Raw genomic sequence first — 24265 nt, 5'->3', positions numbered from 1 at the left:
TGGGAGGAAGGGAGGGGCATGGAAGAAGGGGAAAAAGGGGCAAGCAGGCAGGCAAGCAAGCAAGCAAGCAAGAGATGCAAAACAAACCCACCCAAAAGACAAATAATAAATCTGCTTCGCAGCGCCTGACGGGCTCGGATTTGGGTTTTCGCCCTGCAGCTACCCGTTTCTATCTCGCTCCCCCTTCGAACTCAGTGGCACCCCCCCCCCCCCCCCTCCCGATCGCCGGAGTCCGCGACACAACCCATGGATGGCTATTGAATCATATCATCATGGATACCGATGCAGTGATGCAGTGATGCAGTGATGCACATCCACCTCGCGCGTCATTCCCCACCAGGTACCGTTGCAGGATTTCAGGAACCTCTTCCCCGAGCCCGGCCCTTACACTAGCGAGCATCGGCAGGCGGACAAGCCTATGAAACGTCTCTCCCTCGCTGGACGCCCATCATCGTCCCGACAACTTTCTTACTGGGATGGATGGATGGATGGATCGGTGGATGGGCCATCATCCTCCATCACGTATCAGCATCTACATAGGGAGCACGATAGCCAGCAGACTAAGTCGTAATTAGGCAGTAGCGTGTAGCGAAACTGCCCCTCCATCTCCGAACGGTCTGGATTATTGCCCGCCCTCCGTCCGTCCCTCCTTCTGGAATCGACTCGAGTCGGTGAGGGTCGGGTCTATGTACATCGTATGCCTCTTTGTCATTGTCTCGTTGGGGATGGGTTGGGGATGGATGGATCCCCTTGACCGCTCCTGTCCACAGACCATCTTTTATTGTCTTGGGCACACTGGATGATTCCCTACCTTACACATGGCATCGCAAATATGGATTCCCTGGAGCGTGAGGGTCCCACCGCGTGGAAGACACGGGTTATCTATCTATCTATCTATCTACTGTTGAGACTGAAAAAGAAGTTTCTTTCTTTCCTTCTTTCTCTCTCTCTCTCTCCTGTCCGTGACTCCTCCAGTCCGGCAGACGAGATGAAACGAATCAGGAATAATAAGAAAATCAAAATCAAATCGACATTCTGATTTCTGATTCTTGCCTGACCCACCGCCCCAACGCAGCGATCAGTCCGCTTTCTCTTCGCTCTTCACTGGGTGTGAGTGAGTGCTGAGTCCTGATAAGCTGCTCATCTGTACTCTGTACTCCATACAATAGCATGTAGAGGGCGATGATCTGTACAAAGTAGGTAGTACCTGTAGTTACCTGTATCTATCTAACAGGCTAAACCTACCACCGTCCGCCGCTTTTCTTTTCCTTTGTTGTGCGTGCGGTGCTGATCATATTAAGTATTATCGTCATTGATTGTGCGATCCCTTCGCTTAGGTACCTGCCTGCCTGTCTGTCTGTCTGTCTGGACCTATCTAGACCTTCCACAGTAGACTAGACTAGACCTAGACCTAGGTACCTATCTACCTATCTTCTACCCAAGTACGGACGGAGTTCTAGCTACTTCGGTAGGTAGGTAGGTAGGTAGTTAAGCAAGCCACTGCGTCAGCCGGCAGCGTTTAGGGTACTTGTCTACTTGTCTACTTGCGGTATAGAGAACACATCTCGCACCGTACTCCGTCCGCACTTTATTGGGCTGCACTAACTAGCCACACGCACCATCTCATCTCATCTCATCTCATCTATAGTTATCCTCCCTCCATCTCCATATCCAGAATACAGATTGGGGGAGGGAGTATGTATCCCTTTCTGACGTCGGTGGTTGGTTTATTCTAGACGCTGCTGTACGGAGTAGGAGTAGGAGTAGGAGTAGGTACTCCTGTAAAGTAGGCGGAGCGCTATCGTGGATGTGGAAGGGTTGTGGAAGGAGTGGGTTGTTCTATTTATCTCCATCAATTGCAGTCGCAATCACCATCACTAATGGAGTAGGAGAATGAGACGGTCGGCGGTCAGTGTCTGTCTGTCTGTCTGTCTGTCAGGATCGGTGTCGGTGTGAATGTCGGCGGTCGGCGGTCGGCGGTTGGTTGGTTGGGTCGGTGACATAGTTAAGTACTTTGTACGCACGATAGATAGTAATATATCTTAACACCAATCAATCGCATGGTGAATACCCCTGATATCATGTTCTACAGTACAGTATACAGTATACAGTATACAGTATACAGCCGCGAGCATGCTCCAACCTACCAGGATCATTGGATAAAATGATCGTAGATATAACGCACAACCATGGAAAGGAAAGGGGCGGGCTGTCAGGGACGGGTGCGGGTAGAATCCATCCATGGTTCGGGTGCGGTTGGTTGGTTGGTTCGATTCGATGCAGTTGGGAGGTGGGTGATTTATCCGATGGACTGTTTGCTGTTACTGGGGGGGGTTGTTTGTGATGATGAGGTGGAGGTGGATGGATATACACTTTGCTGGTGTTATATTTTGTACGGAGTATCTAGATAGAGGGGTTAAGAATAAAGTACTTTATATCTCGGACATGTCCGTTATTGAACTAGTATTGAATCAGTCCCAGAGATAGTCATATAAATTGTGATAGAAGATAACACCCCAACATGATCCATCTAGATAGTAGTCTAGTCATTAAGAATGGTAAGGTTAGTTGGTGGTTCAAAGGCTAACGCGGCTGGTGGGTTCAATCCAGGTCTGTCTGTCTGGATATTGAGTCCGTGTCTCTACTGTCTTCGGGGTTGGATCCCCCCATTTGCTACTAACTCTAGCGCATCCAGATAGTTAATGTTTCCAGAAAGAAAGAAACAAGGCTAGAAGAAAGATACCAAAAATAATAGCTGGCCAGACTAGATAAGTCACGATCCCATCCAATCCCAACCCTAAATTCCCACCCCCTCCTACAGGCTACAAAGTAGAACTCAGTCTTTCAGATCCCCGCCAATCCATCCGCCACTAATCAAACCGAAACGCCCCAAGAAGTTAGACACGCACACACGCACACACACACACAATCACAAAACAAGAAAGTAAGTAAGAATGCCCTACCTAGACAGACCGTGACCCTAGACTCGATCCTGGGGCGACGCCGTCGCGAACCGGATGTTTGGGATGGGCGGGAAGAAGTATAGCAGTTTTCTAGATACTGATCAATAGAATCTTTCTTGGGAGCTGATCTAGAAAGGATAAGTGGGAAGGGGGAGGTGAGGTGGGCCGTGGAAGGATGATAGAAGGGAGGGAGGGAAGGATGGAAAAGGGGGAGGGGCTGGGAGTGGGAGTGGGAGATGTTACTGGCTGATGCTGCTGGTTGGACTGGATTGTGAGTGTGAATGACTCTGAGCCAAGTAGATAGTTACTAGATCCTCGATAGGATACTCCGTGGACTTGCTACTGTTGGACTAGGGCGGATGATCTGGATCAGCTAAACTTGTTTACTTCCAGATATCTGGTGGTTGTTATGGTTGCCGGAAGAGTCCGGAGTAGGAGTACGAAGCATGTGGATCATTCGAGAGAGTCTGGATGATGAATTCCCGGGGCAAGCAAGTGAGGACTTCGTTTGGGAGACGAATAATGGGGCACTGCCTGCTCTGCCGGGTTCATCTCCGAGTTCCGGGCAGCATCCCTTGGAGGCATTTTCATTCATTCCTTTACTCGGGTGCTTACTTCAGAGTACAGAGTGCTAAGCTAGTTGAGTCCCCCTCTCTAAACTAACATTTCAACCTGGTCAATCTCAATCCAGATCGATCGACCTCGACCCCTTCTAGTCTCCCAAGAGCTGCGAGGGGCTTCATACCCCTCCCTCTCTCCCTCCCTTGCTCTGCCGTGCCCCTCTATTATCTGTATGGTAAATCATTCCATTAAGCACTACCTACCTATGAACGACAGTATAATCCCGCAATCCCACGCAAGGACCGACCTCCGACATCAATCAACCAACTGCATCCATCTCCGTTTAAGCTTAACGGCCCCGGGACGAGGTCCCCCCCGGGCCTGCGGTTTCGCATTTATTTAGCCAGCTTTCCGCCGCCGGGAATCGCGTTATGTATGGGTTTGATTAATTAGACGGAGGGTCATTTTATGGTCGTTCCACTAATTATGACTGTTGGATTATTGCTCTATCTTGCTGGTTTTGAGTGAGTGTAGTGTTTGTGTTTCTTAATTGGGGACTGGTGTATCCGGCCTTGTAGACAGTATAGCACTGCCTCTGGGCATTCATGTCTCTGCTGCACAATGTATATAACACGAGGCTTTCTTAACTTACGTACATCGCCCCTGGTCTACCATTCATAAGTATGTAGTCGAACAGTTAACCCCCTCAGCATCTATCACCCCACGCGACATCCTATCCTAGCCTATCCTATCCTATCCTCTCATCCAACGTCAGCCCAATCCCACCTCCCACCTCGTGTCATTCACTGCCCGCGGCGGCCCCATGCAAGTAAGAATGACGGACATGGCATGATGATGCACCTGAGTAGGTCGAATTCCTCCGTAGAGTAGAATTCAAGTGAAGTCGGGTAAGCTGACAGCGGCAGTATAGTCGGTTTTTTCTAATTATTATTATTATTATTATTATTATTATTATTATTATTATGGTGAAAGTTATCATCCCGGCCATGCATGTCTAATATCTGGACATAAGGTGTGGGTTGTTCTAGTAGTAGTAGTAGTATTATATATACTATCAAACCCCTTTTACAGTGAATAACCATCTATAACTAACAAAGAGATCTGATGAAGGATCTCCATACTGGTATTCACTGGCTGGTTTATCCGTGGACGATGGGTAGGTACTATATATAAGTAGGTAGAACATATAACCCGGGTAGATAGATATTCCCCAGCTGGTTTATTTACGTGTCTGGTTCGACGCTGCCCTTCGAGAGTCGTCCATCGTCACCATAAACACCATATTCGTGTCAGAAATTAAACATCTACTCAGAGATCCCCACACCAGCTTACCTACCAGCTTAACACCCCCCATCCTTCTGCAGATTCCTGATAATTGGTAAGGCTGAGCTAATATGATACGAGAATCGATCTAGTTCCAGTTATTAGTGAGGTTCGTAGCTTCCTCGTGAACGTCTTTCGTGATCCATCGGCGGACTCCGGAAGTCTCATTACGAAGGTGATTTTTTTTTTGATAATCGGTTTGTTGGTGGGAGGTGGCCCGGGGTGTATTTCCCTTCGGGGAGGGTTGTCCGGCTGAGGCGGAGGTGGAGAGAGAAGGGGGGGGGGAGGGGATACATCGTCTATTGGGTTGAGGATTAGGAGGTAGAGTCCTCTTGTTGACGAGATACTTGATGAAATCAATTGAAATAACTGGGTTGACGAAATATAGGAATGAAAGCATAGGATACGTTAGGAATAGTTTGAAATCGAGAAACAATGCAGACCACAGGGGCTGATGTCGAGACAAAAAAGTGAAGAGATGTCTCGGTACTGACTTTTACCAGTTTTGACTGTAGGGAATCAGATGGGTGTGTCTGTCTTGCTCGGATAGTATCAAGTTGACACTTGAGTTTTTTCTAGGTCAAGTGTCTCGCGAGAATAGTATTCCAAGTAGAGAGGAAAAGAGATGTTTCGTGCCCTCGGACGTGACTGTATCTGAGATCTCAAGACCAAATTGACCCAATGAGATCCATGATGAATAGTTCAAGAATAAAGTCGTCGTCTCGACGATATAATGTTCAGACTAGGCCAGCTTCTCCAAATCCTGTCTGGGAGGGACATTATGTCAGGCGAAGGATAGACGCCGAGCCCAAGTAGTACTTTATTGACCTGGAATGCTATATCCACGAGCGACAAGAATGGGAACAAACCCTCCTCGTCAACGTCAACCAGCTTTCTTATCTCATGGACAGGGTTCTCTCGTCTCCCCCAAAGGTCTCCCAATAGTGGTAGCACCAGATAACGAACCCATCCAGACGTTGCTATCCATCTACCTACCCCCGACCAGCTCCTTTGCAATTGAGCGTTCGTCTAGCCGATTGCCAACCCAACCGTCGTCCGGGGAATAGCGTTTCGCTTCTAAAAATACCACCTGTTGAGAGAGGTACGTACATGCATGCATCATAAAAGACAGACCGTTTGTTTGCTTCCGCTGGTAAGTATATGTATGCAGGTAGATAGTAGTTGCAGGAGGATGGATACTTACTCCCTGGCTCTGATTTGTGAAGAGAGCACGGACTCATGATCCAGCCTCTGTCGAGAAATGCCTCAGTCCTAGGTATCGTATCTACTCCTTGGTGATCACCTCCCAGAACGAAGATCCAAGCATCCTGACCAAAGAGGAAATGCCGGATGCCGTTGGGGCGTGGTGTGCCTGTGTGTGCCTGTGTGTGCCTGTGTGTGCCTGTGTTACTGGTCATCTGTCATGGACAGTCGCGGTGGGTTTTGACCCGCACACAGACCCCAGGGCGGCTTGCATTTCCGCGGCGGTTGATGGACAGGGGTGGGGGTGGATCATCGCGAGTGAAGAGGGAGTCCTGGCAAGGGATTTGGGGGAGCGATGTAATTCTCACGATGGGGGTGAGTTATACACAGTTAGTTATACTTACTAGATAGGTGGTGTGGTATGGCTGACCGTTGCCGATTCGCTGTTGCAGCGCGACTCGAGTCAAGCCCTCGTCCCCACCCGCGAATGGGGATTCCTTCCCTTGGAAGAGGGCCGGCCGGGGAGGGTCTCTATCTGGTAGTAGATATATCCTGTTTGGAGAATTATTCGAATTAATGAATTGATATTCTGTTATGTCAGGGACGGGATCTCCGTGTCGACAGTACGTCATCCACACGAACCACATGCCAGCAGACAGACAGACAGACTCGAATCATAATGCAGAGAGAGAGAGAGAGGGAGAGAGAATCAGAGTCAGAGTCAGAACAGCCCCTGGACGGCCCAGGGCAACGTCTCGGCCTTGCACCCTCGACCAAGTCTTAAGTAATTAGGTTGGCTGCCCCCTCCCTATTCCTAGGGTCCGGACTGCGCACGTACATACTCCGTAGCATCGCTGCCAATGAAGGATCTGGATGGGACGGAGCAGGTCGACGACATCCATGGTTCGGGACCCTTTGCTCGGTTGCTTTCCCAGCCCTTCTTCCAATCGCAGCGGGCGAGCGCCGATGGAGAACGGTGCCATCCGAAAGCCTCAGAGGCTCGTGCTGCGTCCGTGGTACGGGCCCGTAATCTGATACGGAGTACGAGTACTCCCGTACCAGCGGGAGAAGAATAATAGTAGGGAAAGGGAAGGGATTGCTTGCTTGCTTGCTTGCTGCTGGACCACTACCACTGCCACTGCCACAGCTACAGCCACAGCGCTTCGTCCACGCAGATTGTAAGACATCAGGGCTGGTTGGACGAGACTGATAGGCTCAGCCGGCTGAAGATTGTTGGGTGGCAAGCACCGTCAAAAAAAGAAACGAAGGGGAAAACTGAACTGAACCGAACCGAGGCTGGCGTCTCAACTGCATTTTTACATAACCGCGCAGCAGCAGCTAACTACTTACTAGGTACTAGTAAGCTTGGGACTTACATGTTTAGGTAGGTACCAGGAAGGTACAGCAGTAGTAATGTACCTACATGCTCCTAGGCAGTAGTAAGCAGGTAAGCAGGTACTGTGCAGGGAGGGAACATGTGAGTGTGGAAGGTACGGTACGGTAAGCTGGGAACCGTCTCGTCTTTTCCCCCGACCGACCAGTAGGAAGGCCATCTGCCATCTGCCCACTTCTTCCCTAATCCGCCCTCCTCCTTTTTCCTGTCCACTCACTCCTCTTCTCTCTCTCTCTCTCTCTCTCTCTCGCTCGCTCTCCCTCTCTCTCCTCCCATCTATCGATCTCTTCCATGCCGGACTAACGACTACGACCACCACCACTCCTCTTCCTCCTCTCCCGTCTCTGACAACCACCAAGTCCAGACGGTCGGTGTGATTGATCAGCCTTCGCCATCCTCTTCCGTGGCCAGTGTCTCACTCTTCCCCTCCCCCTGCCATCGCCGCCGCCGCTATCTATCCACCTATCTTTCCCGCGGGCGATTCTGCAACCCACCTTTCGACCTCCCGTTACCGCCCCCCCCCCCCCTCTACACCACCACAACCACCCCCCCGAATTACCTGCCTAAGTCATGAACAACGCCTTTCGTTAAGCTCCTCCAGCCTTACGTTGCGGGGGCCTCTGCGTGCCGATCTTCTTTACCTCCCCCCCCCCTGTCCGACCACCAATCGCTGGGATCCCTCGATGTTCGACACCCGCTTGGTTGAGCCATTGGCCATCGATACCGGATCTGCGCTGGCCTCCAAAGCCAACGCCTTTTCGTCTGCCTTTGAGTACACCGAGGAGCAGGTGTCCACCCCTACGACCGGCTCGCGGAGCCGTGCCAATAGCCTATCCTTCCACCACGCCGACATCGCCGATCTTTCGCCCAAGCGGCAGATTCCTCCCATGAAGCTAGCCACCGATGGGCGCTACACGCCCAGCCCCGAACAGCCCCCCGCGCTGTTCGTGCGGGCCATGTATGACTACGATGCAGACGACCACACCAGCCTGAGTTTCCAGAGGGGCGACATCATCCAGGTGTTGAACCAGCTCGACACCGGCTGGTGGGATGGTGTCATCAACAACAGCGTTCGGGGCTGGTTCCCCAGCAACTACTGTACCGTGATCACCGATCTGGACGAACTCGACGAGGTGCCGGAAATCACCCACACACACACTCTGGAGAACGAGGACGTGAGCGCGGAGTCGGGCTTGGGCGAGGACTACGAGGAGGAGCCAGAGGGAGACGACGTTGACTCAGCAAGCAATTCTCGCGACTCGCAGCCGATTCTTCCCATTGAGGGGGTCCCGGCTCCCAAGGAGCAGGAGGAGGCCGCCTTCTGGATCCCTCAGGCGACCCCCGATGGCCGCTTGTTTTACTTCAACACTCTCACCGGCTATAGCACCATGGAGCTGCCGTTTGAGAACCCGGCTGCCAACGAAACGAGCCCTTACGACCGCAGCAACTTTCTCGTGCCCGATCAGACTCGACCTCCGCCGGAGTTGATGGCACGTGGGTTCGAACGGGACGAGGATGATTACGATGGCTCCGCATCCGAAGCGGAGGGCGAGTCGTTGATGCTTACCTCCCGCGATTCCATGTCCCGCCGACGCCAATCCTACCTCGACGGCGTGTCACCCGCAACCTCCATGGACTCGCTACACCCCCCGTCCACCAAATCCATCATCGAGGGCAAAACCTCTCACCAGTCGCTCCTCTCACACAAGCTATATGGCTCCGCGACCGCCAGCAGTAACAACTCCATTTCCGATCACATCCACCGGCCGTCGGTTTCCTCGGAAGTCCCGTCGCACTTCGTCGACGACGGTGCCTCGGTCAACCTTACCTGGCCCCTGCTCATTGATAATATGCGTCACGCCGTTGAAGCCTATCGCCAGACGTTGATGAACGGCGATCGGTCGGAATACGTCAGAAAAGCGGAAGATATCTCCGACCATCTGCGCATGTTGCTGGCTGCTGGCTCGGATACGACTGACAACCACTCGGGAAACCCGTCCATCATCTCCACCAACAAGACCCTCTACCCCCACTTCAGAGATATGATGTCCAAGTTCTCGAAGCTGGTGCTCTCGTCGCATATTGCAGCTGCAGATTGGCCGGGTCCCGATTCCACCAACAAGTGTCTGCAAGAGGCGGACGGCGTGATGCAGGGAGTCTATGGCTACGTCGAAGTTGCCAGACAGCAGCGCGGCGAGACGATTAACCGCATCGTTCCTGGGTTCCTCGTGGGTAGTTTTGCGGGTGGCTGCTGGCAGAACAATGGCGTGTCTGTTGGCGACTCTGGACCGACCTCGTTCCTGGATCAAGATGCGAGCGATTCGCGAGCTGAACCGTCAGTGACCCTCGATGCGGCCCTGATTGACCACATCGATGTTCTTCGGAGATCGTTTGTGGGCAGTATCCGTCGGCTAGAGGAGCGGCTGACCCTCAACGATAAGAAAATTGTCACCATCGCAGAACACGAAGAACTCAGCAATTCTGTTTCCACTGCCGCCCTGAAGGTCGTCGAACAGTTCCGTCCCTGGATGTCTGCGGTCGAGTCCATCAACTTGGCGCCACTCGGAACCAGCTTCCAGAACCCCCAGTTGGTTGACTTCAGCTTGCAGAAGCAGAGAGTGTACGATGCGATTGCCGACTTTGTCATCAGCTGCCAAGCGGTGTCGGCGCCCCTGGGCGATGAATGGGCTGAGCTGCGTGGTGACTCGCTTGATGACCGCTTGATCGCTGTTCGGGGTGTCCACAGGCAGATCGAGAACTACGTTTCGCAGATCGGATTCTCGCTTTCCCTTCTGCTGGAGCAGGTCCCCGAGCCAACCCAGGTCTTCCGCACGGAAAGTCGCATGGGTGGAGATAACATCGGAGCCAAGAGCATCCACAGCCGGTCAGAGTCCCAATCGGTAGCTCCCACGGAGTCCATTGGCATCCCATCCTCCTACGCCGTGGATAATTCCTCGCATAAAGTGCGACGCAACATGGACAAGGCGCAGCGCTTCTTCGGGCAAGCTCCCCCAGCGGCAATCCCGCGAGAACCACCAGTTCGAGAGCCCGTTCGAGAGCCAGAAGAGACGCCCTGGTTCCTCAAGATGGACCACGAAGGCGAAGTGTTCTACGATACGAAGAATGACAATCCGACCCTGAAGTGCGGAACCCTGGCAGGGTTGGTGGAGCACCTGACCCGGCACGACAAACTTGATGCGTCATTCAACAACACCTTCCTGCTCACCTATCGCTCGTTCACGACTGCCGAGGAGCTCTTTGAGCTGATCACACAACGCTTTAACATCCAGCCCCCGTTTGGTCTCAACCCGGATGAAATGCAAATGTGGGTTGACCGGAAGCAGAAACCCATCCGTTTCCGCGTCGTCAACATCTTGAAGAGTTGGTTTGAGAACTTCTGGATGGAGCCCAACGACGATGCGCACATGGGCCTCCTGCAGCACGTCCATGCGTTTACTAAGGACTCGATCGCGACTACGAAGACCCCGGGTTCACCGCAACTGCTGGCGGCTATCGAGCAGCGTCTCAGGGGGCAGGACAACAGCGTCAAGCGCCTTGTTCCCACACAGGCGACTGCCGCCCCGACGCCGATCATCCCGAAGAACATGAAGAAACTGAAGTTCTTGGACATCGACCCCACCGAATTTGCCCGCCAGCTCACCATCATCGAGTCGCGACTCTACTCGAAGATTCGGCCTACGGAGTGTTTGAACAAGACGTGGCAAAAGAAGGTCGGGCCGGACGAACCGGAGCCTGCGACCAACGTGAAGGCCCTGATTCTTCATTCGAACCAGCTGACGAACTGGGTTGCGGAGATGATTCTCACCCAGTCGGATGTGAAGAAGCGCGTGGTCGTCATCAAGCACTTCGTCAATGTTGCTGATGTATGGTTCCCGATCCTGTTGCTGGGAGGGCGATTACTGACTGCTTATAGAAATGCCGCGTTTTCAACAACTATTCTACGTTGACTTCGATTATTTCCGCCCTCGGCACGGCGCCCATTCACCGACTGGGACGGACGTGGGCCCAGGTCAGCGGACGTACGTCTACAATCCTGGAACAGATGCGCCGGCTCATGGCGAGCACGAAGAACTTTGGCGAATACCGAGAGACGCTCCATCTGGCTAACCCGCCCTGCATTCCCTTTTTCGGTAGGCAAACTTGTCAATTGTGCAAACCGGCGCGCCACCCATGCAACTAACTTCTTGCCTAGGTGTCTATCTCACGGATCTGACCTTCATCGAAGACGGCATTCCGTCCCTCACGCCGTCGGAACTGATCAATTTCAACAAGCGCGCCAAGACGGCGGAGGTGATCCGGGACATCCAGCAGTACCAGAACGTGCCGTATCTGCTGCAGCCGGTACCGGAGCTGCAGGACTACATTCTCAGCAACCTACAGTCGGCGGGCGATGTGCATGACATGTACGATCGGAGCTTGGAAGTGGAACCCCGCGAGAGGGAGGACGAAAAGATTGCGAGGTATGCTAAATCCGGTGGAGAGGTGAGCGCCTTGACTCTCGCGAGCATGGTAGTGTCAACGCGTTGAGCAAGTCGCTTGTTCTGGATTCTTCTCCCCCCCCCCTGCCCTACCCCTGCCCCTGTTCCCATGTCCAGTGGTTGATCTCGCTAGGCGATACGGGCATTTGTCGAGAAATATTGAGCTGTGGAAGACGTCCGAGTGATCGAGTGAAGACTAACCAAGATGTGTGTTCCCACGTAGACTGCTGTCTGAATCGGGCTTCCTGTAGTGCCGTTTTCCATGCAAAATCCTCCTTCCCAGCAGCCGCTTGTCCGACGGGGCTCCTAATCGCGCGCCGCCCAGCCACCAGCCACCAGCTTTCCCCCCCGGCCGATGCTATTCACCAGACCGTCCGCGAGCCTATCACGCCATTGCTGACGCCCTGCGATGGCACGATATCGATTCACTAACCGCGCCGTGCAACCTTATTCCCTGCCGCTTGTTCCTCTCCGCGAACCGTGCCTCGATCCCCAATCTCTCTCCGACGGGTTCCTGCGCGATTCCAGCCTCGACGCCGATATCGACGCGTGCACGGCCAATCACCCCTATCGCCCGGATCTTACGCGGCCTCGACTGCTGGCGATCCTCATTTCCCCGACCGATGAGAAGTTCGAGATTCACACCGACCCTCCAAGTGACTAGACCTTGGCGGCGTTCGTCCGTCCCGAGCGACAGGAATCCCGGTTCTGCCCGTGCAACGGTGGCTCCAGCAGAAGGCAAAAGGAAAAAAGCAAAAAAAAAAAAAAGAGGCTAGAGATGCCGAAGCCTGTTCCTAGCTGGAAGACAGCAGCTCCCATTCTCGACTGCGGCCCACCACCTTCTCCACCGTGAAAGTCTCACCTGTCACTCCTTTCCTTGTCTTTGCTCACTCAACAGCCGAAGACCCGCTCTCCTACCCACCCCGACCAACTCAATTCCATTTCCCTAACGACTTTTGTGATCTCATTTGTTCTCCAGTCCACACCTTGACGGTCCAGCGCTTTTCTCGGGTTTCTTTCGGACATATACAATACCGTGTTGTGTTGACTACCTACCATATCGCCTCTGTACACTGGCTTGGCCCATTTCCCCCCACCTTCTGTACAAATTCTCTTTGCTCCCGTGGTCTCTCTCGCCTGGTGTCCAGAGGACCTCTTACGGCTCGGATAATGATCTCTCATATGACGCAGGCTCTCGACCGCTGGGCTGGGTCTTCGCGTCGGGCAGTTCCTTCATGTTCATGATTACTGCCCCTTTCGTTCCTTGTACTTACCTGTTCTCTTTCCGGATATATCCCTACTATGGTGTCTGTTAGTATATATACCCTACGAATGGTAATTAGATGTACAGGTCAGCCGTTCCGGCCCTGTTTGATGTGGCCGTCTCTCGTCTCAGTAATTCTCGCGCCTGATCTACGTACGGAACAGAACGCCCGCCAGGGAGGGAGGATAATAGGTCATCTCATCATTCGTAGCTAGCCTGCTTGCATGGTTGCATCATCCCTCGAGCCCCATCTCATATCTCCGCCTGGTTCTCCTCCCCGATACCCTGAAACAGCTTCATCTTGACCTCCGCCGCCAACAGCCCCTTGACCTCCTCCGCCACAATCCGCTGCCCATCCCTCGCCACCCGCTCGAGCTGCTGATCCTTCGTCTGCGCCAAATTCCCACGCGACGCATTACTCTCAATGCCCCTGGCGGCGCGCCTGACCTTCTGACTCAAATCCACCATCTGCTTGCTCCCGAAATCCCTCGTCGCAAACAACGGGCTCTGACTCAGCGTGGCCACCCAGTACTTATTCCAGAGCAGGGCCAGAATCTCCGAATCCAACACACTCTTAAACACCTCCACCTCGAGCGAATAGTAATGCGATGCGTGCGCCCCGAAATCCTCCGCCTTGCTCAGCGGCACAGCCTGATACCCATCCCCACCCCTCCCCCACCCCACCCCATCTCCTCCACCAGCCCCCCCGAACCCGCCCCCCCTCCCCCTTCGGCGCCGTATACCCCTTCGGAAACGTCCTAAAGGCACCGACATCGACCTTCCCCGCCGAAATCGTCCGCTCCGGATCCACCACCAGCGCCACAAACGGCCCCCCCAGCTGCTGCATATCCTGCGTCATCACATCTATCCCGGACAGCCAGCACCCGTACCCAGGGTGACTATGATACCAGCCCACCGCGTTCTCCATCCGCCCGGAGTCCCGACACGATTGTAGATACGACACCATGTACTCGTTCGCTTCGTCTTGCGCGTTCACCCGTGTCTCGGTCCCTTCCACCGGCAGTCGGTACGCGTCGGTCACCACGAAGGTTTCCGGGAGGATGTAGCCTTGCATCAGGCCCATGATCTCTAGCGACCCGCCGGAGCGCGCGTGCATCACCATTTTGAGCAGTGCCACGGCGGAGATTCGCACGCTTTTGAAGTAGTGTGGGTCTTTGGACCACGGGCGCGTCGCGGAGAGGGTTTTGTGCGTTTCTTCATCGTAGGCGTAGAGGGCGTCGCGCTGGGGGTCGATTAGGTGGATGGCGTTTTCGAGTTCTGGGGGGGGGGGGGTTAGTGGGTCGTTGGGGAGGGGAGGGGAGGGAGGTACGTACCCCACGACTGCTGGGCAGTCTGCATGGTGGGCGGTGGGTTGTGGGTTGTGGGTTGTAGGTTGTGGGGGAGGAAGTGAGGTGAGGTTGTGGCAATCACTGTGAGGGAGAGTAAGTGGTGCAAGGTCTCGAGGATGGAGGATTGATGGGGATGACGTGGGGAGAGTCCGTCTGAGAGCGAGTCTGGATGCTTCGGGGGCGGTGACGGCGGGGCGGCAGACGGGGGCAGAAAGAGGCGGTGAAGGGGGGACAAGCAGCTGAGTCAGCAGTCACCGGGGCAACGGCGAAACCGCCGTTCCAGCCCGCGGCGAGCAGATCGGGATTGCGGCTGCATCGCCAGCAAGTGAATCTTGTTGTCTTCCAACTCACTGCTCCAGCATCCCCAGTCCTTCTCTCCAGGCTCCCACCACCACCACCCCCCCCGTCACCCTTGCATATTCTTGCATCCGGTGTTGACCTGTACATAAATTTGGCGGGTCGTCCCTTGTCCTCGCAGATGCCACTCGACCTCCCGTGAGGCGTTTGCTGTTTGATTGCAGGCCCGTGTTGCCAACCCGCCTGTCTATCTGGCTGTCCGTCTCTCTGTTGTGGTTTCGAACCTCGTCGCCCTCCATATCTCAGGCGCGTCGCCGCCCCCCAGCTTACATGACGGTGGACCGCGCCATTTAACGGCGAATTTATCCCCGACCGCGCCCTTGGAAAACACCTCCCCAGACCAATCAAACATCCACACCCCCCTGGCTTGGGGCATACAACAGCAATCACAATACCATGGCGGTCGATACGAGCTACCTGACCACCCAGGTCAACAACATCGTTTCTCAGCTCCACGGGATCTTCGATGACATCGGTGTGCCGAATCATGAGCGCGAATCCCGAGAAGCAGAGGTCGGTTGATCGATGTGCTCTACTCACTCCGCAGTGTACTGACTCTGCTTGCAGCTTTTCAGCGCCTTGTCGGAAACGCTCAATAACCACCTGAAGCTGGTCGATAAGTACGTCGTTTCTGGTCCTCCCCGACCTGTGTTATCGCAACCAGGACCGACCCACTGACTGACTGTGTGCAGAGAGAAGAAGGATATGCAGGATGAAGCGCAGCGACTCATCACTGCCATTCAACACATGGAGAAGTCGCTCGTGGACGAAAAAGCAAACGGACAGTACCAGCTCGATCATAATGATTTGCGCATTAGTTACCCCCTCAATCGCTGTGTCAGCTTCCTGCGTGAGGAGCATGGCGCGTTGAGCAAACTGCACAAGGAGCGCTTTGAACAAGTCAGGAGTAGGTTGCTTCCAGAGTGCGGAGATGCGCGGTTGCTGATAATCGCTAGAACTTGTCGAGGCCCTTGAATCGTACGCGTCCCATCTCGAAACAACCTTCATCAGCATTGAGCTGCCGCCAACGGCACCCGGCTCGTCCATCTCGCCCAGCTTCGATCTGTCACCATCATATGTCACGGCCCTCGACAGCGAATTCACGAGAGTCTACGAGGAATACCACCGCCGTGTCGACTTCGTTCAGACCACATCCGAGGAAATCATCAAGCTGTGGGCTGAGCTCGGAACACCCCAGGTTCAGACTGATACGAACATCGTCAAATGCTACCGTGAAGCGCCCGAGCAGCTGGGTCTCCATGAATCGGATCTGGCTAACTTGATGGCGAAGCGCGAGAAGTTGCTCGAGGAGAAGAGGGGCCGGGAGCGCAAGTTGAAGGACCTCAAAAACGCCGTGGAAGCGCTGTGGGAGCGGTTTGGAGTGGAAGAATGCGACCGAAAGGCGTTCTTTGCCGCAAATCGTGGCTGTGGACTGCGTACGATCAACGAGTTCGAGGAGGAACTGAGCCGTCTTAACGAGTTGAAGCGACAGAACCTGCATCTCTTTGTCGAGGACGCGCGGTGCCGGCTCCAGGAGCTCTGGGATGGGCTCTATTTCTCCGAAGAGGAGATGCTCGACTTCACGCCTGCCTTTTCGGATGTCTGCAGTGATGCCCTGCTGGAGGCACACGAGGCGGAGATTGTGCGACTGGAGACCTTGAAGGAGCAGCGTGCATCGACCTTAGAGCTGATCGACAAGCATCGCAGCCTTCTGGCAGAGCGCGAAGCCCTGGCTGTTTCTAGTCAGGATGCCTCTCGTCTCATGGGTCGTGGAGCCAAGGGAGAGAGACGTGATCCCGGAAAGCTTCTGAGGGAGGAGAAGATGAGGAAGCGGATTTCCAAGGAGCTGCCCAAGGTGGAGGCCGACTTGAGGAAAGAACTGGAGCGGTGGGAGGATGAGTATGGCCGGCCGTTCCTGGTCCACGGGGAGAGATATCTCGATGAGCTTACCCCAGTTTTTGTCAAACCGGCCCCCCCACGATCCAAGACCCCCGGGCCTACTCCTAGCGCGAAGCGTCCCCCACAACCGCAACCGACTCGGCCTGCTAGCGTCATGAGCTCTCGTCCGGGCAGTGCCATGCGCGCCCCCCTTCCGCCCCGGTCTGCCTCGAAGACACCTACGGCGCACCCCACGATGAAGTACAACACAGTCGGACCCTCTCGGCCTGGAGCCAAGTCACCATCGAAGATCCCGGCTCGCGTACCTCTGGGCAACATGCCACATGGAAACAACTCGCCCAATCGCCGGGGCACCCCAGGCGTCTATTCCGTAAGCACCGTGAATGGCAAGCTGCCAGCTGCTCGTCCGCCACCACCGAGGATGAGGGCCTTGACTGGAGGTGAATCGAGGGAGGAGCGGGGCAACTATCTGTTTGAACCGCCACGATCTGCCAGTGCCCTGTCGAATTCCATCGTCCGACCCGTCAGCCCAGAAGACGTGTATGATGATCGCAACCAGCGTTCCTTCATCAGCTCTTCCGCTTTCTCTCAACGGTCTACCGGATTCTCTCAATCATCACACTCCTCCGCCTCGTCACTATCTTTGGGCTCCTCGATGCAAGGGTTCCCGAAGCCCAACCCGTATCTCCAGCATGCACCCCCTCCCCCGGCCCCTCGACAAGTCTCGAACGCCTCCACGGTGAACACCGCCGTCTCAGGGTCAGAGAACTGGGAGACGTTTGATTCTGGAGACGAGTCCGAAGCGGACGCCAGCGACGTGTATTACGCCAAGCTTCGTGCTGCCCACGGGAAACGCGTGGCTCCCGAGGACAACCAAAACCGCTCCCTCGCAGGCAAGAAACCCAAGGGGATCCGGAGCGTCAGCCCAGATGAGCCGGCCGGCCACTCCATGGCTCAGACAGTTCGAGCCAGTGGCAGTGATGCCGGGTGGACCGACGACCTGGAACCTTACTGAGGTCTCTCCTGCCGATAGCCTCTCGTTGATTTCCTTTCCATCCTACCCTCCTTGCGCGGGACTTCTAGTGCTTCTGCTAGAACGTGATTACGAGACCACTCGACGTGACGACTCTACGACGATCTCGAAGCCCTTCGTTCCTCCACCATTTCTTCAGATCCCGCGCCGCTAATAATTGAGCCCTTATCTCATGCCTGGGGCCTCACCACACAACGCAAGTGATTGTTGCTAGTTAACAGTCTTAATTTCTTTGTTAAAATCCCGGATTATACCATGCTGCTATGCTTTTTTCTGTCTTTTTTTTTCATGTCAAACATCGGATCCCACAGTACCACTACATTACCACCACCACCGACCGACCCGGCCACTCACTGCGTGATGATCGCCCAGGAAGGGCCCTGACTCTGACAACGAACGAACGACATGACTTGGATGCCGTAAACAGAACCTGACCTGACCTGACCTGACCTGTCTGTCTTGGGGACAAACAAATCTTGATTCCTTCTTCTTGTATTATGCTTTGCTCTCCTACCTAACCTAACCTAACCGAGCCTATGTTTGAATAATTTCTTTACTTCTTTCTTCCCTTCTTCTACCCGGATTGGGATAGATCGGGCGGTGTCTTCTCATTGATTGATTGGCTTTCCTACCCTTAATTCTCCGTCTTCTCCCTCCTTTCTATCTTTCTCTTTCTCTCTCCCGTCTATGGAATCTATACCTTTGGTGTAAATTCCTTGAATACAGGATTCTTCATCCGCTTCTGACTCTTCTCTTTGTCTTGGGGTGGATATTTACCTGTCTTGCTTGCTTGCCTTGCTTTGTTTTACCCTTGCTTTGATCTTGATGGTTATTCTCCCTCCTCCCCTGTACAAGTCGCAGCGCATGCACATGCTTTCTTTCTTTTCTTTCTTCCCTCCCATTTTTTTTTTTTTTTTTTCTTTTTGTCTGTTTCTTTTTGATATCAGCGCATGCTTGTAAGGGTACACTTTTTATTTGGTTTTAAATATTGAGCCTCTTTGTTTTGTTTTGTGCTGTTTTATATTTTTTTTATCATCTCTGGTAGGAATTCATTTAGTTTCTCTCATTGTTTTTTGTTCTGGGGTTAGGTGGGCTGTTCTTTTGAGGGTTGGGTTGGTGGGTGTAGCTAGCTAGGTTTAGAGTGGAGTCGAGGTGAGGTGAGGTGAGGTTGCAGGTGTAGGATAGCTAGCTAGCTAGCTATGGAGTGGAGTAGAGTGGTTAGTTGTTGGGTGGTTGGACTGTTGGGCTGTGGACTTTCTGTAATTGTAGCGAATGTGTGGGTGGGATGTCAGACTCAGACAGACTCACTCCATTAACTTAATTAATGTATGCTGTTCCTGTTGTTGTTGTTGATAATGATGATGATAATGATGATGATGATGATGATGATGATGATGATGATGATGATGATGATGGCACGATACTAACTAACTACCTACCTATTCTACATATTGTACTATACATTTCTCTTATACATACTCACATCTTAACATATCCACTCCCATGACCAATCAGCAACACCCGACCCCCAACTACCATAACTACCAACCAAGCAGATAAATAAATAGATAGACACATAGACAGAAGAAAACCTACTTACTTACTGCCCCGGCGCCAACGACCCCATCCACGAAACATCCCCCGACTCAGACGGGGTGGTATCCCCCTTCGCCCTCCTAGTCGGCAAGGGCACCAAATCCATAGTCTGCCTCTTCGCCTCCCGCACGCGACGGATCGTCTCCTCGCGACCCAGAATCTGCATCGTCTCCGGAATCCCCGGGCCCGGGGCGCCCGCTGACAGCGCCCAGCGGAGGTAATGGTACAGTTCTTTCTTGAACGCCTTGTCGGCGGTTTTCTTGGCTTGGAGGGCTTCGTCTGCGCTTAGGTTTGTGGTTTCGGAGGGGGCGGTGGTGGTGGAGGAGGAGGAGGAGGAGCCGTCGTAGGCGGTTATGTTGGCGCGGTGGGTTTCGAGAGTCCAGTGGGTGGGGGGACCAAGGTTAGGGCTGCGGCGGCGGTGTGGAGGGCTTGGAGAGGGATTGAGGGGGCGGAGGGGGAGGGGGAGGGGGTTGGGGTGTAGGCGGGGCGGAGGAGGGAGGTGCTGAAGAAGGTGGAGTTTCGGGTGGTGAAGTCGGTCGCGTTGGTGTAGGATTTGGAGTCCGCGCGGAGGAGCGGCGCGATGTATTCTGTTAGAGGGCGTGATTGGAGGAGGGGGGTGCTGGGGGGTGTTAGTTTGTTGTTACCGCTGGCTGGGTGGGTGGATGAATAGATGGGATGGATGTATGGATGGAGTAAGTGTCATGGGACCGGGTTGTAGGGGGCATACAGTTGCTCTGCTGGGTAGGTGGCCTCGACGACCTCAGACACTTTGGTCACCATTTCGTCGAATTCGGGGCCGGAGGTCGCGGCGAAGCGTTGGGCGTGCGCTTTCTGCAGGAACCATAGCTTTTCGAAGGCCACGACGGTGTTTCCTCGGGTGATTTTGAGGTTAAACTGGGGTTGTCAGCGGTGAGCAGGGACGGAGAGAAGAGATAGTGGATGAGATGGACGTACGATCTGCTCCAGCTCGTCCAGGCTGAAGACGTCGGACTTCTGGGTGTGCGACCAGCCCAGGAGAGCAGCGAAGTTCACGAGAGTAGCGGCAAAGATGCCCTGGGTGTCCTTGAAAGAGGAGAGATCGATGTCCGCGTTGCGCTTGCTGAGCTTCTGTCCCGACTTGTCGACAAGCAGAGGAACATGTCCGAACTGCGGCGGCGTCCACTTGAAGGCGTTGTAAAGTGCAACGTGCAGGGGAGTCGAGGGCATCCATTCCTAGACAGAAAACGTCCACGTAAGCATGCCATCGTGACCCGAACATCCATTCCCATCACTTACAGTGCCACGGATGACGTGCGTGATCTTCATGCAATGATCATCCACCACATTGGCCAGATGGTACGTCGGGTGTCCGTCCGACTTGATCAGGATCGGGTCGTCGTACACCCGCTCGATCAGATCGAGCTTATTCGGCGACCGGTTCTGCCCTGTCTTGCCGTACACCAGGTCGTGGAACATGGGGTATCCCTCCACCTTCAGCCGGACCACATGCGCGTCCCCCCTGGCGGCCCTCTCCTCGGATTCCGCCGCGGACACCTCCCCGCATTTCCGGTCGTAACCGGGCGGCAGGCCCGCCTCACTGCGATGTCTCGCGAATGTGTCCAGTCGCTCGGCGGAGCAGAAGCAGCGATAGGCGTGGCCGTTGTTGATCAGCTCCTGCGCATGGCTGCGATAGATCGCGGTTCGTTCGGACTAGAACTTGGTTTAGAACCCGGTCCAGTCATGGGCGCATCGCTCGCGGGAGAAAGCCTGGCCTACCTGTCTATACGGACCGTATGGACCGCCAACAATGGGACCTGTGGTATTCAACCCCATCAATCAGTAAGGCGAATCGGTGGTGGTGTCGTGCGCAATGCTGACCTTCATCCCAATGCAACCCAGCCCAATGAAGATCGTCATACAGTCTTTGCTCCGCATCCGGAATCGTCCGTTTCTACAGACACCATCGTCACCATCAGCTTTGATCCGCCGACACTCCCATATGTATCCAGCAGAGGATCCCCTCACCTGATCCGTATCCTCAATGCGCAGCAGGAACTGGCCCCCCGTGCGCTTCGCCAACAGATAATTAAACAGCGCCGTACGCAGAGACCCCAAGTGAAGATAGCCGGTGGGAGACGGCGCGAATCGCGTCCTGGCGGGTGCATCGGGGAGGTTGGTTTTCTTGTTGTGGCCAGCGCGGAGATTCGGGGCAGCAGCGGCGGAGGTGGAATAGGACGAGGAGTAGCGGGACCGACATTGGGTGCACATCCACGGGCGACGGGCCCAGAGGGAGGAGGGGGTTGGTCGCCTCATGGTCGAGTCGCAGGCAGGTCAGGCTGAATGCCGCGATTGACGAGTGGAGAGTGGAGAGGGGAGAGTGAAGCGGAGAGAGAGAGGCAAGACAGACACAAATCCGAGCCAGCGAAGGCGGGAGACGCCGGCAGTAAAGCGCTGATTATTGTCGCCGCTGCGGTTTTGTCGCAACTTTCCTCCCTCCCTCCATCCAGCCTCGCCCCGTTTAGATCTTTCTTTCTAGACCTGTTTCTGTTTCTCTTGCTTTTCCTCTTCTTCCTTTTGATACCCAGTCCCAACTCCCTTTCCGTTTGAGCTTTCTTTACCTGTCAGCCATCATATACCAGTGACCGCTCTCAGTATGTGTCCGCCGCTATCCATAAAAAAAAAGAGGGAGAGAGAAAATAGCCGCCGTCTGGTATGCTAACGGATTTGGTTTCATATAGTGTCTAGTGCTGGCGTCGACCTCTACGGTAAATACACATTCCTCGCGATAACAGAAAAAAAAAAAGAGTGGCATAGCGGTAGCTAATCACCATGTGATGGAATCCAGAGGTCTTGGGCATCTCCAAGGGTGCTTCCAAAGATGACATCCGCAAGGCTTATCGCAAGGTATGAGAATCCTTTCCCCCTCCCTTCGCCCTCCCCCCTCCCATCGGACCATCTTCCGATCTATTGGTCTGACCTGATTTGTGTTCTTCCCTCCAGGCCGCCTTAGCGAACCACCCCGACAAAGTCGCAGAGGCCGAGCGCGAAGACGCCGAGGTCCGATTCAAGGCCGTCCAGGAAGCCTACGATATTCTTTACGACGAAGAGAAACGCGAGATCTACGATGCCCATGGCATGGGCGCCTTCAACGGCTCCGGAGAGCCTGGCATGGGCGCGGGCGGGCCCGACTTGGACGATATCCTCGCGCAGATGTTTGGTATGGGCGGCATGGGCGGCATGGGCGGGATGCCCGGAGGCCCGCAGGCGCGTAAGCCGCGGAGAAGCCCCAACGAGGAGCAGAAGTATGAGGTGCGGCTGGAGGATCTCTACAAAGGCAAGACGGTCCGGTTTGCGGTCACCAAGAACGTCATCTGCTCCCTGTGTCATGGGAAGGGAGGAAAGGAGCGCGCGACTGCGAGGCAGTGCGCTACGTGTGACGGCCAAGGTATGATATGATCACCGTGTTCGCGTGGGAGAACCCCGGCTGACTTGTTTGTGTGTGTGTGTGTGTTGCGTGGCAGGTGTGAGGCAGGTTCTGAGGCAAGTGGGGCAGTTCATGTCCCCGAGTATGGTTACCTGCTCGACGTGTAGCGGCCACGGCGAGTATTTCATCGATAAGGAGAAGTGCAAGAAGTGCAAGGGAAAGAGGACATCGGAGGCGAAGAAGATGTTGGAGATTTACATTCCTCGCGGGGCTAGGTGAGTCCATCCGTGCGTACTGTCTACGCTGACAGCCATTCTGATTCCAAATGCAGGGAAGGAGATAAGATCATCCTGGAAGGCGAAGCCGATCAAGTGCCGGGCCAGGAACCCGGAGACATTGTCTTTCACCTGGTGGAGGAGGAGCACGAGACATTCAGACGGGCTGGCTCGGATCTGACCGCCACGATCGATGTCACGCTGGCGGAAGCGCTGACGGGCTTCTCTCGGGTGGTGGTCAAGCACCTCGACGGACGCGGAATCGAAGTCACCCACCCCAAGACTCCCGGCGAGGTGCTGTCTCCGGGCCAGGTCCTGAAGGTCCCCGGGGAGGGAATGCCCGTCAAGCGCGGCGATGCGCGTGGCGACCTCTACCTGGTCGTCAACGTCAAGTTCCCCGACGCGAAGTGGAAGCCCAGTGCCGCGGTCCTGGAGCACCTCAAGGAGATGCTGCCCAAGCCGGATGCTCCCATCACGGCGGAGACGGTGGACGAGGTCGAGTATGACCCCAAGGGCAACCTGGACGACTTCGGGGCCAACGACCCGGAAGGCGGATCGGCGTGGGAGGATGATGAGGAGGAAGGCGAGACGGCGCAGTGCGCGACGCAGTAGTCTCTCTCTCTCTCTCATTCTCTCTTCTCACACGCGTTGCGTTGTAGCCGTTGCCTGGGCTTTCCCCTTTCCGAGGACATGATACTGATACCTTTTTTTTGTTCGCTCCTCTCATGATGATAGAATCGTTGGCTGCTTCTGGCTCCGCTCCTCCTCCTCTCCTCCTCCTCTCTGGCATGGTGGGCGTTTCGGGAAGACTTTTGATGGATTGATGGATTATTAAAAAAAATGCAGAGTTATGAAGATGATGAGCGTGAATTGAAAAGTTGTTTATATACTTAGCTACCTTAGCCATTACTTCCCCAAACACGGTTACTGTTGGATAGTTCTCGATTGGCGACTATTGCTCACCTGCGTGGCGCTGAGATGGTGCCGATGACACTGACCCATCGCATCATAATTCACAACCACATGCCCCATTAGTAAAATTCCCGAGATCGTAATCGGAGAGCCCTTACTTAGCGTGGGGTACAGCACCGACTTGTCTTAACTCTCATTGGTTTCGTTACTTGAT

At 54.4% G+C, this 24265-nt stretch overlaps 5 protein-coding genes across 5 annotated transcripts; 3 read left to right on the top strand and 2 right to left on the bottom strand.

Annotated features, from left to right (window-relative positions):
• Positions 1–8147: 8147 nt before the first annotated feature.
• Positions 8148–12012, top strand: BO70DRAFT_285400 (putative cell division control protein Cdc25; the record flags this gene model as incomplete). Its single annotated transcript, XM_025539159.1, has 3 exons — positions 8148–11348; positions 11399–11615; positions 11678–12012. The coding sequence occupies 3 exons, from the start codon at positions 8148–8150 to the stop codon at positions 12010–12012; spliced, it is 3753 nt and encodes a 1250-aa protein (XP_025402162.1).
• Positions 12013–13368: 1356 nt separating this feature from the next.
• BO70DRAFT_426651 (Mov34/MPN/PAD-1 family protein) lies at positions 13369–14720 on the bottom strand. Its single transcript, XM_025547814.1, has 3 exons — positions 14562–14720; positions 13940–14505; positions 13369–13878 (listed from the first exon to the last, which is right to left on the bottom strand). Exons 1-3 carry the CDS (start codon positions 14584–14586, stop codon positions 13480–13482), a joined length of 990 nt encoding a protein of 329 aa, XP_025402161.1. The 5' UTR covers positions 14587–14720; the 3' UTR covers positions 13369–13479.
• A 609-nt stretch (positions 14721–15329) lies between these two features.
• On the top strand, positions 15330–17847 carry BO70DRAFT_286027 (putative microtubule associated protein (Ase1); the record flags this gene model as incomplete). The annotated part of the gene is made up of 4 exons (XM_025539186.1): positions 15330–15446; positions 15501–15553; positions 15626–15840; positions 15890–17847. 4 exons carry the CDS (start codon positions 15330–15332, stop codon positions 17845–17847), a joined length of 2343 nt encoding a protein of 780 aa, XP_025402160.1.
• A 1618-nt stretch (positions 17848–19465) lies between these two features.
• BO70DRAFT_393491 (glutamate--tRNA ligase MSE1) lies at positions 19466–21753 on the bottom strand (the record flags this gene model as incomplete). The annotated part of the gene is made up of 7 exons (XM_025546376.1): positions 19466–20080; positions 20170–20355; positions 20416–20673; positions 20737–21150; positions 21217–21254; positions 21319–21391; positions 21466–21753. 7 exons carry the CDS (start codon positions 21751–21753, stop codon positions 19466–19468), a joined length of 1872 nt encoding a protein of 623 aa, XP_025402159.1.
• A 194-nt stretch (positions 21754–21947) lies between these two features.
• BO70DRAFT_377430 (putative DnaJ domain protein (Mas5)) lies at positions 21948–24059 on the top strand. Its single transcript, XM_025545190.1, has 6 exons — positions 21948–22091; positions 22179–22205; positions 22286–22344; positions 22441–22885; positions 22962–23139; positions 23196–24059. Coding segments are annotated over exons 1-6 (1266 nt in total). The 5' UTR covers positions 21948–22090; the 3' UTR covers positions 23752–24059.
• Positions 24060–24265: the final 206 nt, after the last annotated feature.

Source organism: Aspergillus heteromorphus (genome assembly GCF_003184545.1).
Source record: "Aspergillus heteromorphus CBS 117.55 chromosome Unknown BO70scaffold_4, whole genome shotgun sequence".
Taxonomy (NCBI): Eukaryota; Fungi; Ascomycota; class Eurotiomycetes; order Eurotiales; family Aspergillaceae; genus Aspergillus; species Aspergillus heteromorphus.
The sequence above is the reverse complement of the archived record's forward strand: the minus strand, read 5'-3'. Positions and strand labels throughout refer to the sequence as shown.

What these genes read in the sequence shown, in the direction of transcription:
- BO70DRAFT_377430 (XM_025545190.1), top strand. An exon ending in TGCTGGCGTCGACCTCTACG is followed by an intron (nt 22,206 to 22,285) that starts GTAAATACACAT and finishes GATGGAATCCAG; the next exon opens with AGGTCTTGGGCATCTCCAAG. An exon ending in TCCGCAAGGCTTATCGCAAG is followed by an intron (nt 22,345 to 22,440) that starts GTATGAGAATCC and finishes TCTTCCCTCCAG; the next exon opens with GCCGCCTTAGCGAACCACCC.
- BO70DRAFT_426651 (XM_025547814.1), bottom strand. Translation starts at nt 14,586, where the DNA reads ATGCAGACTGCCCAGCAGTCGTGGG. An exon ending in GACTGCCCAGCAGTCGTGGG is followed by an intron (nt 14,506 to 14,561) that starts GTACGTACCTCC and finishes CCCCCCCCCCAG; the next exon opens with AACTCGAAAACGCCATCCAC. An exon ending in CGAAGGGGGAGGGGGGGCGG is followed by an intron (nt 13,879 to 13,939) that starts GTTCGGGGGGGC and finishes GATGGGTATCAG; the next exon opens with GCTGTGCCGCTGAGCAAGGC.